Source organism: Heliconius melpomene, chromosome 15 (assembly GCF_056956725.1).
Source record: "Heliconius melpomene rosina isolate 202511_hmr_F chromosome 15, ASM5695672v1, whole genome shotgun sequence".
In the NCBI taxonomy this organism is placed as follows: Eukaryota; Metazoa; Arthropoda; class Insecta; order Lepidoptera; family Nymphalidae; genus Heliconius; species Heliconius melpomene.
Genome location: NC_140403.1, coordinates 1,844,163 through 1,858,337, shown reverse-complemented (window position 1 = coordinate 1,858,337; position 14,175 = coordinate 1,844,163). Strand labels below are relative to the sequence as shown.

The 14,175-nt window shown below is 32.9% G+C and overlaps 3 protein-coding genes across 3 annotated transcripts; 2 read left to right on the top strand and 1 right to left on the bottom strand.

The window, feature by feature from the left end:
- The first annotated feature begins 211 nt into the window (after window positions 1-211).
- Window positions 212-1,194, top strand: ATPsynF (ATP synthase, subunit F). The gene is made up of 4 exons (XM_085197888.1): window positions 212-378; window positions 451-549; window positions 639-755; window positions 1,055-1,194. The coding sequence occupies exons 1-4, from the start codon at window positions 300-302 to the stop codon at window positions 1,081-1,083; spliced, it is 324 nt and encodes a 107-aa protein (XP_085054014.1). The 5' UTR covers window positions 212-299; the 3' UTR covers window positions 1,084-1,194.
- A 915-nt stretch (window positions 1,195-2,109) lies between these two features.
- On the bottom strand, window positions 2,110-3,158 carry Manf (mesencephalic astrocyte-derived neurotrophic factor). The gene is made up of 2 exons (XM_085197887.1): window positions 2,485-3,158; window positions 2,110-2,269 (listed from the first exon to the last, which is right to left on the bottom strand). The coding sequence occupies exon 1, from the start codon at window positions 3,019-3,021 to the stop codon at window positions 2,500-2,502; it is 522 nt and encodes a 173-aa protein (XP_085054013.1). The 5' UTR covers window positions 3,022-3,158; the 3' UTR covers window positions 2,110-2,269; window positions 2,485-2,499.
- Window positions 3,159-3,510: 352 nt separating this feature from the next.
- Dnaaf5 (Dynein axonemal assembly factor 5) lies at window positions 3,511-13,899 on the top strand. The gene is made up of 12 exons (XM_085198018.1): window positions 3,511-4,273; window positions 4,717-4,900; window positions 5,580-5,797; window positions 6,741-6,898; window positions 7,126-7,329; window positions 7,684-7,834; window positions 8,095-8,256; window positions 8,561-8,752; window positions 12,374-12,522; window positions 12,913-13,105; window positions 13,254-13,445; window positions 13,615-13,899. The coding sequence occupies exons 1-12, from the start codon at window positions 3,643-3,645 to the stop codon at window positions 13,746-13,748; spliced, it is 2,568 nt and encodes an 855-aa protein (XP_085054144.1). The 5' UTR covers window positions 3,511-3,642; the 3' UTR covers window positions 13,749-13,899.
- Window positions 13,900-14,175: the final 276 nt, after the last annotated feature.

Genomic DNA, 14,175 nt, shown 5'->3' with positions numbered 1-14,175 from the left:
TTCAAGTTACCAGTGTACTGTAATATTTAAATTAATAATGAAATTAAATTATTATAACATTTTATTCTAAACTCTTATATAATACTTTATATAAACATAACTATTTAAGGAATTTAATATAGGTTAAAAAAATATTATTACAAAAATACAATTTGTACATTATGTTTATGACATTCAGTCATCTATATTATAGATTAAAAAAATATATTAATATTTTTGATCTGCGGCCATCTGTGCAGTTTTGGACTGCCTTAAATTTTATTCTTACTGTGTAAAATTCGGAGCAAATCCGAATAACCATGGCATTCGGTGATTATCCCAAAGAATACAACCCCGCGGTTCACGGGCCTTACGATCCAGCTCGGTACTATGGAAAACGTAAGTAATTTTCAATATCGACAGCAATATATGCACCTAATGTTCGGTTATGTAATTTTGTCTTGTTTTCAGCTGATACTCCCTTCGGACAACTGAAGTTGAATGAAATTGGATCGTGGCTCGGACGTAGGAACAAAACCCCTTCAGCAGTAGCTGGAGCTGTCAGCCGAGGTAATTATTATTTAACTTCAAGGTTATAATTTATCAATACCTGAAGATGAAGCTAATTAAATAGTTATTATATAAATAATATTATACAGCTTGGTGGAGGTGGCAACATAAGTATGTGCAGCCCAAGAGAGTTGGAATTGCACCATTCTTCCAACTGCTAGTTGGATCAATGACTTTCTTCTATGTTATCAACTACGGCAAAACTAGTAAGTAATGATTTTTAAATTAAATTCATATATTGAATAATAGATTTTCATGATTTTTTTTATAAAAGCTGATCTATATTCATTACTTTTACGTCCATCCAACAACTCTAAATAATCTTTTAAAAGTTTATTTGAACAAAGAAATATTGAATTTGAATAATAAATTGACTTATATAGGACAAAATTAATACACCATTTATTATACCAGATACATTTATTAGGACCTACCTACTTAAAAATGTTATAGATTAACATGTTATATTCTAATATGATATATTATTTCTTTTTTTCAATTACAGAGCACCACAGGAACTACAAGTACCACTAATCTGATCAAGATGATGCATGCAATGTTATAATTATTTATCTGTGTTAAATATCTGCAGGAAACCTTTCTAGATTGCATTCAATTAATAAATGAATATTATTAGTTCAAATATTTTGCTTGTTCTTATTTATCCTTTGTTGAGAATTAAATAAATACAATTCATTTGAATTAATCAAAAAATAAGAAATATAATCATGAAATTATATGTTTGTATTTTTATTATTTTTTTGCTTGTTATAATAATATTAAATTGATAGTATATATTTACTTTTATGCTGTTTCCCATATAGCAGGGTAGGCAGATGGAACCTGGGAACCTATTACCTAGAGTAAATATTTCATTTCCGTGAGTGGGAAACAAACTTACAATCTGTCACTTATAGTCTCGCACTTGTGCTCCTTGGGTCACAACCGGTCTCAGTAACATACATATTGTAATTACTAAACATTGTTCATAAAATAATTATAAAAGTAATCTTGGTGTTTAAACATTTTTTGGTAGAAAACATAGTTTACTCCTGTAATGTGGAATAACATTTTAAAATTAGGTAAATATTAAAAAAATAGCATTTATTAATTCTATTTACTAATTACTATTTACTATTACTAATTCTATTAAGAATTATTTGGAAAGAAAAAACTTGTAAAAAATTCCATAGATTAAAAAAAACTATAAGAATTTGGACATAAGTTAATATATATACATATGTATATATGACATAATGGCTGGAGCGCTTAGATGGTATTCAAGATTCAAATTCAAATTTTAATATATTAGGACTTCCACCTGTATCAGGTGGAAGTCCTAATATATTAAAATTTTTCTAAGTTTTCTAAACTTTTAGATTGGATGGAAATTTTCACTAATAAATGATTGTAACTCAAAATAATAAACGTGAGAAAATAATATTTCCTTATCAAAAAAATATGTATAATATGACCTGTAGAACTTTAAATGTTTTTTATTGCCATAGTATTCCTTATTAATAAATAAATATATAAAATAATGAAAATAAAACAATATAATATGGAAAAAATATTTACTTAATTACAATAATTTATTCTACCATAAATGCAAACACTCATGAGTACATCACTGCAACACTTCTAATACACAAATTCACTTGGACTTCAGCTGACAAATACTCCTTCAAATGAACTATCATACATGTCCATAATTTTTTTTCTGTAAAAGAAGAAACAAATATTTAGTACCTTTTTTGGTATTTTTCAAGCATCTGTGTGCTATGACATAAATAAATAGTGAATATTTAATTGAATGAAAATTGTTATTTATACAAGGTAAGGTTGACTCAAAGTACAAAAATTATAGTTCCTAAGGTACATATGAAAGTGACTGTAACAGTTTTAGTCTTATTTATACTATAAAAAGATTCTTACCTATAAAATTGCCTATTACAAATCAGATCTACCCATATATCTAGGTTTTAATTCTTCTATCCTCTTGATGAAGTCGGTCTTCTCAATGCATCCATCACAAACTTCATCCCAATCATTGAGAATCTTCTTCAGGTCTCTAACCTTAAGTTTCTTAAGGTCAACATTATTCAAATCAATTTGCTTATCAAATCGCAGGTCACAGATCTGAGCGTCTTTCTTTCTTAATTTTTCACAAATTTTGTCAGCAGGCATCGACCAACTCAATGGTCTCGAGAGCTCTCCCAAGATGCCGGTAGCCGATTCTTCTAAACCTCCCAGATAGTAACAGAAACGATTTTCCTTATTCTTTGAACCTTTACAGTATTTTCTAAAATGTTTTTCAATCAATTTAGTATCTTTTTTCAAGGAATCATCTAACGTGGCTGCAAATTTATCTACAGTTTTCACACATACTTCACACTCGCCTTCTTTTAAAGCTAGTGCTGACTGTAGTACGGCTACCAGGAATAATAAATAAAACACACCAAATCTACACATTTTGAACACGTATTACTATAAAATTTACAATAAGCGATACTTTTTGTGACCGTTTCACGAAAGTGCTGTAAAATTAAAATGAAATCATAGAAGCCTCTCGTCCATTCATTTTAAGACGTTGACAGCTTTACTTGGCGAATTTTGATTGGTGCACGTTTTCTTTTATCTGGCACACACGTTTCATTTCATTTGTAGATAAATTATTTTTGAAAAAAATAAAAAAATATTAAAATTGATCACTGTATGGTATGTATACCATACAGTGATCAATTTTTCGTTTAAAAAATTTTCATATAAATGATTTAAAATTATTATTATTTATTTATATTATAATATATTTTCCAAAAATATTTAAAAATTGTGTGTCATTGTCTATATTTTTGTTTCCATCCATCCATCAGCCTTTTAAGGTCCACTGCTGGACATAGGCCTCCCCCAATGCTCGCCACTCCGTCCGATTATATATATTTTTGTTTATGGTAAATAAAATATTTTCATTTTGAATGTCAATGTCAAGCGAAACTGTCGTCATGGAAACTTGTTGTTTATCAATATTTAGTCAATAAAAATTTAAATTCGTATCCTTTAAGCTAATGATACAATTAATAAGAAACAGAGAAAATGTCTAAATTAAGGCTACAGGATAATCCACGCGGTGCACTCGAACAATATATAACCGCACTTCAAAGTGAATCTAAAATTGTTCGTAGACAGGCATTAATAAAAATAAATGAGGAAATATTTGAAAATCCCACTAATGAAAATTGTGATTTGACAACAGTTTTTACTGAAATCTATGCATATATATTGAAAAGCTTTTCGGACTCATCGGAGTCGTGTAGAGAGAATGCTATCAAAATCACATCTAATTTTATACAACGTCTACCATTGAATGACTATTATTTGACTTACATTCTTCCTGTTGTCGTCCGCCGTATTGGGTGCGCTGAGATAATTGAAGATTCAGAAGAGATTCGTCTCGTTTTAATAGAGCTAATGCACAAAATACTACAAAAGTACAAGGGGACGCATTTACTTAGTCCTTTTATTAATGATTTTACATCTATACTAACCAAGACTAGCACTGATCCGTTTCCGAAAGTGAAATTGGAAGCTTGTGAATGCATTATTTTATTAACTAAAACACTTCAAAGAGATTTTCATTTTCAATCTGAGAGTTATGTGAAACCATTATTGTCAAACTTTGCTCATCAACATTTTAGAGTGAGAGTTGCAGCTATAAAAGCCTTAGGTAGTACATTGTTTTATATTTCTTAGTTTACAACAAATTGTAAACTAATTAATTTTCATAGAACATAAGCCAGCCTATTTTATATTATTTTAAGATATTATTTTTATAAACAGTACAGTAGTTCAACACTAATTAGGTAGCATTTTCTTTTAAAAAAAATAGTGTGTTTTAATTTCCTCCTTATAATTTACCAAGTCAAAAATATGCAAAAAAATGGAAAATGAATTATTATTAAGGAAGCAACAGTTTTTTCTTAAAAAGCCTTCTCCATCTTTATCCATATTTGGTTGTTTTTCCTTTTGGCATTCCCTTTGTTTTCGCTCAGAGGGGCCAAGCCGCTATATTATTTGTAGTTTCATATTCTTATTGTTCTTATATACTTAATACTCAAAAAAAGATATATATATATACATATAAATCAAATATTTTAATCATGTCCACAGGTACTGTAGTATTAGCCGGGAATGTCAAATGTTTCGAACTAGCAATTACTCCAATGGCAGAGAAGTTATTTGATGAGAACACCCAAGTACGCTTGCAAGTTACTATGGAAGTTGGTAATTGGATGCTAAGTTATAGAGACAGATATTCCTTCTGGCATCGCATGATACCTCTTTTGCTTACTGGGTAGGCATATATTCTTTTAAAGTACAAAATATGTTATATTTGACATACATAATATGTTATATTTGTAACTGTGGTGGTTGTGAATTTAGTTCCTAGTTGAAGGAAATGATTATATTTAAATTATTTTTATTTGGTTCAATTTGGTACTACCTTCTGATGTGGATAAACAAAGCACAGTTGAGTTCCATCGCTCAGTCTTCTAGGTTTCAAATTGGGCAAAATTTAAGAACAGATAATCTTAACCTTGGAGATTAAACTAATTGTATAAATTAAAGTATGCATAATAATTAGTTATCACTGTCTACAATTAATACAATAAGTAATATTCACAAGGTGACCTGTGAAGACATTTAATATCTTGTGACTTAACATTTTATTTTGATAATAAATATAATAAATATTTTTCTGAAAGGTGTAAATTCATTGTCTATAAAGGCAAAATTGATTATTAAGAAATAAAAAAAAATCAACTTCAAGCTGGGGAAACAGCTTGACACACAGCAAGATAGGCAGAGGGAATCTAGTGTTAAGACACTCGGTTCCCTACTTTTCACCGAAATCTGGAGGCATTGCGTATAGAGTGGCGGACCTCAACGCCACGCTGCAACGCTCCCTGGCTCGCGCTACTGCTCGCTCCCAGAAGAACCCTGCTACTCTTAGTAATATATAATTTTTGTAGCCTGAGCGATTTAATGGCAAACGTAAGAGAAACAGCTACCAAACTCTGGAATGACATCGGACATCAATATATGGAAGAAAATGAGGAAGACTTCAAAAAGAAATTAGATTTCTTAAAAGATGTGCCAACACACTATCCTGATGTGAAACGTCCTAACTTCGGATGTAGGATGCTTGTCCAAAGTAATATCGGTAAAATAGTGCCTGCTATTAATCGAGGTAAGTTTAAAATAAATATTTGGTAACTTCAGTATTTTTAGTCAAAACTAGTCTAAAGACACTTCGTTCTCTTCTCAATGTTCATTTAAAAGATTTGGCATGTTGTATGACGGATTATAACACAGCAATTTGTTTTGCCATACTGGGGTAATTCTTATCTTCTATTTATATAAAAGGACTTGTCCTCACTGACTGAGGTAAGACGCACGCACAGCCGTAACCGCTGTGCGTAGAAACGTGGAATTTGGACAGATGTTTACTTTCGTAATCTGGACATCCACTAAGAAGGGATTTTGAAAAATTTTAATTCTAAAGGGGTGAAATAGGGGTTGAAAGTTTGTATGAAAAAAAAATTAAATCGGCACCGATTCTTATAAAATTTGAAATTCAGACTCTTAAAAGTATTTAATTGAACATGTGTTTCAAGATTTTCTAGAATTTACCCCCTAAGGGTGCAAATAAGGGGTTGAAAGTTCGTATGGAAAAATCTTTAAATCGCTACAGATTCTTATAAAAATTGAAACTTAGACTCTTAAAAATATATCATTGAACACATGTTTCATGGTTTATTCGAATTCACCCCTAAATAAGCTGGCGAAGCTGCGCCCGTCCGCTAGTCAATTTATAAATAAACAGTGGGTAAAAAAGTGTCAAAATTTTCTAAAGTACAACTAATGTATCAAAACTAGCGTTGCGTCCGCAGTTTCTTTTGCTCGGACTTTCGGCTTAGTGATATCATGTAAATACTTGGATGATGTTAATTATGCATATAGACCTTCCTCTCGATTCATCATAAATGAATAAAAAATATCCTAAAATAGGTCGCGTAGTTTGAAAGATTTAAGGGTAGGTACATAGGTGTGAATCAACTTTATTTGTGAATAAAATAATATTACTTATAAAATTTGCCTAGTAACTATGTTATTTAATTCTTTTTCCACAGAAATGGAAGGTTGGCAAGCAGACGCAAGACTTCGTTGTGCCCAACTCTTATGTTGGTTAATTCTTTGTGCAGAAGAAGGTTCAACCCAACATGCCAATACTATAGTCAAGACCTTGCATAGAGGAGCTGCTGATGATGACACGAGGGTCACTTTAGAGGTATAAATACTGTAAACGTTATCGATTACTATTCAAGGGAATAGATATTTTCATTTCCTTGTCCTGGTAGCTAGACAGTCCGCCACTCAACATGCAATGGTCGGAAATTGAGTTGTGTGTGGAACGGAGTGTCTTAACTCTATGTTCTGTCTACCCTACTATTCGAAAAATAAATAAATCTATGTATATATTTTAATAAATATTTAAGTATCTTATTTTTCTTACAGATAAAACGTGCATCAGAACTTTTCGGCTATTTCATAAAGCCTGACACGTGGTGGCCGTTGTTAGAGGCCGAGGTTGATTCTTGGAGTGCTTTATACGTGATAACTAACATTCTCAAAGGATCTCGTGTAGAAGATATAGAGAAGAAAGTTATGGTTGAATTATCTAAAGAGTTAGTTGATCCGGACAGGTGTAGAGTTAGAAAGGTCGGTTTTTTTAACTCTTTTATATCTAATTATCAATCAATCAATCACTTTATCAGTCAACCTATTAATTGTTCATTATACGAAAATCTAATGCCTTTTTGACCTATTTTTTGTTCTTTGATTTACATAAAAAATTGTACAGGTATTTGGATCTGATGACAATACAATTTTATCAATATTATGGGTTGTGGCACATATAACATCACGCTACTTGTAGTGCTCTACGTCATGTAGGGCACTAAATATAGAATAGTAAATGTATGCAATCGGGATGTACGGCCGTAATTTAAACAATATACCTATATTAGGGACCTAACCCAAAGGTTTTTAAATATTATGTTTGTTCTTCTAAAGCCAAAATATCAAACGAACATGATTCACGTAACCGAAGCTCTAATGCAACTGTGCAAAGAGAAATGCAAGATGGTCGCCGAGCACCTATTCATTATTAATTTTACGATATACGCCATGCCCTACGACGATAGCATGCAGTTTATGGCTTTGTGTAAGTATTATGTTAGATATTTTTATTGTATGTAAAATATTAGGAAATATATTATTTAAGTAAGAGAGGTAGGGGAAGACATCGGCCAATTGTATATTTTACTAGATGATGCAATAATTTATATATTTTTTTAAATTGAACCATCGTCATTCGCAAGACTTTCAAAAAATAGTAAAAAACAACACATTTCCCGGATTTAATCTTACTCATTTATTAAAAATAACTCACGTTTCACTCATGAAAATTTTATCACGTTTCAGCGAATCTAGACAAACTGCGTTCAATAGAACATTGTGGTAGCTTAACGTCGTTGTATGAGCTTCATATACGTAAAATACTGGCGGACATAACAAGTGACTCGCTGACGTGGAGCCTGTTGACGCCTGACAGATGTCTGTTCGAATGTGTTCTGATGTATTCTGGTAAAAAAATTCTTAGCTTCTCAGCATATATATCAGGATATATATAATTCATTCCTTTAAATGAGAATCGAACCCATAACCGTCGTGTGTTACACGCTGTGTCCTTGCGTCACACGCTGTACCCTTGCGCCATAAGTAATAGTTAAATTAACGGAAAATTTATAAAAAAAGTAATACACCGAAATCTATTAAATTTTACGAGAAAATGGCCTATAATATAAAAATTCCCTCGAGAGATTATTTAACCCACGACGATCAAATACAGCTCAAATCATTGTAAATAAACAAAAGTCTTTCAATACAGGTTCAGCAATGGGAAACCAATTACATCTAATAGCTCCGATACTAAAAGACTGTTTAGCTCCACCCAAAGTAGACGCAGAAGTGAAACTAAAAATATTTACGGTTCTCTCTACGGTACTGCTAAAAAGACAAACTAACTTTAGCAAATCTGAATCTGATAAATTGGAGGCTTTCCTTAAAATTGTGATTGATGGTATGTCGTTTTTTTTGTTATTTTTATTGATTGATACAAATTTTAATTACATAAAAGTAAGTTAAGGTTAGTTTTTTACCTGGACTAAACCGCGGAACAAAGTTTATTAGAGGTAAGTATATACAATTTAGTGACTTATAGTATCGTAAGAATATTTATTGATAAATGAAAATGAAAAGAGAAGAGAGTCTTCGAATATTGCACACTTTTAGACACCAACAATAAGATAAGATAAAAAGTCTTTATTGCACATTTACAAGAATTACAAGTACAATTTTGGGACATAAAATGCACAAAGGCGGCCTTATCACTAAAAGTGATCTCTTCCAGGCAACCAATCCAAGGATAGGACATCTAAGAGAGAGGGCAAAATGTGGTGCAAACCTTAAGTAAACTTAATAAATATATAACCTGTACATACAATACATAATACATATAGATACATACATATAGATATACATATATATACAATACACATACATAAATATATAGATAATATACATACACATATACATTAAATATATATATAATTGGGAAAGAGAAAATAAGATAACATAAATGATAAAGATACAAATAGGTATACATATACTACATCCGAAGATAATGATTCTTAACTTTACGCTTAAAGATATTTATAGACGTAGACCGTCTCACGTCGCGTGGTAACGCATTCCATAATTTCACTGCTTCTACAGTAAAAGATTTACTGTAGCAGTGAGTGCGGCACTGCGGGAACTCGAGCACGTTATCACGTTTCGAGCGGAGACTGGAAGGAATACAGGAGTTAGAGCCAAGGAAGGAAAAGCGTTCCTTAAGGTAGGAAGGAGTATCGGGATGAAAAAGGATGGAATAGAGGAGCGTGACAGTGTGGAGGTTCCGACGGTTTTCTACAGAAAGCCACCGCAGCCTAACACGATACTGGCTGATGTGATCAAATTTCCTCAGTCCGAAGATGAATCTAATAACCAGGTTTTGTAGGCGTTCAAGTGTATTGAGCAATTGTTGCGAAATGTCCAGATAACAGGTGTCAGCATAGTCTAATATAGGCAGCAAGAGTGAGTGCGCCAGGGAGATCTTGGTTTGTATGGGCAAGAGATTTTTCCATCTCTTTAGCCTACCAATAGTGTAGTACATCTTACGACTCAGCTCAGAGATGTGAGGAGCCCAGGAGAGAGTGCTGTCCACCTTGATACCCAGATTTTTAACAGTGTTACTGTATTCCAGCTTACAATTGTCAAGGGTAATATGAGGATAGGAAGGGAAATTTAATTTAGCTATTTGTTGGCGACTGCCTAGGACACACACCTGTGACTTTTTGGGATTTATTGCCAAACCAAATGACTTGCTCCAGGTACTGATTGTATGCAGGTTGGAATTTACTAGATCAATAGCTTTCGCAATGTCATTCACGTCCGCGGTCAAATAAATTTGCAGGTCATCGGCGTATAAATGGAAGGAAAGGGATAGGAGCTTGGTAACGGAGTTAATGAAAATGGAAAAAAGGAGAGGAGAAAGGACGCCACCCTGCGGAACCCCAGCACTAAGACGACATACGGATGATCGTTGATCGTTAATACGAACAGTTTGCTCTCGTTCATGTAGATAGGAGTAAAACCATTCAATAGCATCAGAGGATACATTAATGGACTTAAGAATTGCTAAGAGGATATCAAAATCAACAGTGTTAAAAGCATTCGAAAAGTCCAGCAGTACAAGAATAGTAATTTGTTGATTATCAATACCCAACCTAATGTCGTCATTTACTTTATTTAATGCCGTAACCGTGCTGTGCCCAGGGCGAAATCCAGACTGGAAGGGGGATAGGATTTTATTTAAAGCTAAGAAGGATGAAAGTTGATGATGGACTATACGCTCTAACACCTTTGACAAAAATGGGAGAACGGAGATAGGGCGATAGTCAGAAAAAGATAAAGGATTAGGTACCTTAGGAATAGGAGTTACTATAGCTTGGCGCCAGGTATTGGGAAAAGAGTTTGAGGAAAGGGAATGATTAAAGATGTGGCATAAGACAGGGAGTACAGGGTTGAGAGTTAAGAGAATCATCTTCCGACTGATTTGATCACTACCAGTAGCATCGGATTTAATGGCCAGCACATGCTTCTTCACGTCATCAGTAGAAACAGAGGAGAAATAAAAAGGAGAAGGGCAGGAGATATCGGAAATTGACTTAATAGTGTCGGCTTTAATTTCTTGGTTCAGTAAGTTAACATTTGAAAAGTGTTTGTTAATTTCATCAAGATTTATTTTATCGCTTATATTAATAGTTTTCCGTGTGCGTCCAATACCCATTGCATCTAGGAATTTCCACACTTTAGCAGGGCTGTTATTTTCAATAGTGGAATGGATAAATTTACGTTGTGCATCTCTGCAAGTCTTACTACATCGATTCCGTAGTGTTTTGAACCTAATAAGGTTTTCTTCAGTGCAATTTCTTTTGTATTTAGACTTAGCAGAGTTCCTCTTTGCCATGAGTTTCTTAATATCGTCTGTAAGCCACGGAGCGGGGAGATGTTGAAGTTTTACGGGTCTAAGAGGAGCATAAATATCAAAAAGTTCAATAAGAAGAGAGTTAAATATGTTAATTTTGTCATTGGTACTTGGAGCATTGAACACACTATCCCAATCGATCTGGCTTAAGCTTTTCATGAAACTCTCATTATTGAAATTCTTGAAGCTTCTACGCATGATAACCGTGGGCTTGATTTTTGGTGTGAGAATCTTATAGGTTAAGTATACGAGATCATGATAAGAAAAGGCTTCAGCACACAGTTGGCCGAAAGTGACGACACGTTCATGAGAAGACACGATCATTAAGTCCAGTTGTGAAGGAATAGTGTTTGGGAAAAAATGGGTAGCACTGGTAGGAAGAAGGTTGAGGTTTGCACTATTCACTATATTTTTAAGTCGTTTAGTACGCCAGTCATTTTTAATTATGCATGTATTAAAATCACCCATAATAATTGTGTGGTCGAAATTCGGTACATACTTGTCTAGCAAATTTTCAAAGTTATCAAAATAATTTATGTGAAGCGATGGGCTGTAGAATACTCCTAATAAAAGCTTTATGGTACCGAAAATGACTTCAATAAAAATATGTTCAGAAGTATTTGAGTACAATGTAGGGGATTTGTCAAGAATAGAAAAGGGTATGTGGCTACGTAGATAAATGGCTACTCCACCGCCACCTTTCCCTGTTCGATCATTGCGGATTAAATGGAAGCCAGGTAGTGCGTAGGATGTTGAGGGTAAGCATGGTTTAAGGAACGTTTCAGAGACTAAGATTGCATGAACGTTTTTAACATCGAAGGAAGCCAAAAGATCCGGGTAGTGGGCGGGAATGCTTTGTGCATTTATGTGTATCACATTAAAGTGCTTGTTAGAATTAAGAAATGTCATGTCCAATTTAGTATTGAGTTGGGAGAAAGTGCTGTGAAAACTATTATTAGACGACGTAGATGAACATTGACAAAATATATCCTCATCGGAACTGTGTTAAAATTAACGCTATTATAACAATGTTATAATAGCGTTAATTTTATATAATAGCGTCATATTATTTACAAAAATAACACATGTTTTACAAATAATAATATATTTCAGAGATAATAATGCCAAACCTAGTATGGTCGCCTGGTCGCACTGCGGAGGCTATACGTACGGCTGCCGTAGCGTGTCTCTGCTCCGCCCTACAAGACGATCCCGAAACTGAATTAGTAAGGGAACAGGAGTGTAATGGGGATAAGGAAAAGGTAATTTTTGTTTCTTCAACTTTTTAGCAAAGTAGTTAAAAATATACTAGTGATTTTTAGTAAATGGATAGTAAGACAGCCGTATCGCACTTAGAGTGAGATTGTGAACACGGTGAAGCGCGACAGGTTGTAGATTCGATTCTAATTCGAAGAAATGAAATGTTTCATGTTTTCATTTCCTCACTGTGCTAATCATTCAACAAGCATTGTCTCCAGAATTCGACGGGAATTGGGGAACGGAATTGTCTTAATGCGAACGGAGTGTCTTTACATTAGGTTCCCAAGTTCCTTTTGCCTACTGCGAGGTGCGACTGGCCTCAACATACTTATATGAATATGGTTATAACTTAGTAGTAATAATCAACTCTAATATTTAATTTTATTTCACAGAAAGTAAATCTGTTTCCCACAAAAGAATCGCTAGAACCATTTTTGGATAAAATGATTCCACTGCTAGTCAGTTTGACAGATGATAATTCAACTTTGACAAGACAGCATACTTTACGAGCTGTATGCTGTTTGGCGACTTTGTCTAAGCAAAGGGATTGTTTTAGTGTGGAAATACTACATAAGTTGTATTTTGGTAAGTATTGTCGTTATTTTACATACAAACTACTACCCGCACCAGGACTGGCCTCATTTTTAATGTGAACTAATTATCTTTAACTAACACAATAATTTAATGTATTTTTACTATTAATTTCACATACATAAATACTTTCATATTCCAGTGGTTCTCAAACGTTTAGACGATTCCAACGACAAAGTGCGTTCATTTGCAGTACAGACTCTATGCACACTGTTTCAATGTCGCCCTCAGTCATACGATACAGTCCTGTTCAACGCTCATATAGATGCATTATATAGTGCTATGTTGATACATTTGGATGATACTAATGAAAGCTTCAGGAAGGAGATGCTTGGTAAGCTTAGAAAATCAACTATAAAAAAAATTGGCTGCATGCTGTATATATTTATTTTAATCAACACCAAAAACGAAACCTAATAATATGTAATAATACTACTGGCAATATTAGGCGAAGCACGTGATATGTTTATTAGAAAGATTTTGAATTAAATATTTTGTTTCAGATGCATTGATTACACTCAGTGATGTCGATCCCAGGATTCTTATGAAGAAAGTCAAGTCCAATATACATCTATATAGAAATAAAGCCGCTTACGAGCGTTTAGCCATCCATATTGAGAAAATAATAAAATCTTAACTATTTTTTTTTATATACATATATCTAGTCATATGTCACTTTTATGTTATTGTTGAATAGGAGAATATGTTTTTTGTTTAGGAATTATGATTCAGTGGTCACTATGAAGAATACATATTTTTTAAGTTAATAAATAATTATAAAAATTGTCTATGGTTTTTCTTTCATTAATAAGATGCCTTTTTTTTAATTGAAGAATAGGCTTAATACGATTCACATTATTCTAACGCAAGGATCTTAACAATTTTTTTTAAGAATAATTATACTTTAATCTTTATGTTATTACTCATAATTTAATTTACAGAGCCTTCTTCTTAATTTAAATAAGTTTAATTGCTTATTTTCACATTTAAGACAGTCTTATCTAAGTTAAACCTGTTTTTATCATATAATTCAACTCAATTAACTATAACCTACTTTACTTTAG

Bases quoted from the DNA above. Each gene is read 5' to 3' on its own strand.
- ATPsynF (XM_085197888.1), top strand. From the start codon at position 300: ATGGCATTCGGTGATTATCCCAAAGAATACAACCCCGCGGTTCACGGG. The intron at 379-450 runs GTAAGTAATTTT...TCTTGTTTTCAG, and splicing joins AGCTCGGTACTATGGAAAAC to CTGATACTCCCTTCGGACAA. The intron at 756-1,054 runs GTAAGTAATGAT...TTTCAATTACAG, and splicing joins TATCAACTACGGCAAAACTA to AGCACCACAGGAACTACAAG.
- Manf (XM_085197887.1), bottom strand. From the start codon at position 3,021: ATGTGTAGATTTGGTGTGTTTTATTTATTATTCCTGGTAGCCGTACTA.
- Dnaaf5 (XM_085198018.1), top strand. From the start codon at position 3,643: ATGTCTAAATTAAGGCTACAGGATAATCCACGCGGTGCACTCGAACAA. The intron at 5,798-6,740 runs GTAAGTTTAAAA...CTTTTTCCACAG, and splicing joins AGTGCCTGCTATTAATCGAG to AAATGGAAGGTTGGCAAGCA. The intron at 7,330-7,683 runs GTCGGTTTTTTT...GTTCTTCTAAAG, and splicing joins ACAGGTGTAGAGTTAGAAAG to CCAAAATATCAAACGAACAT.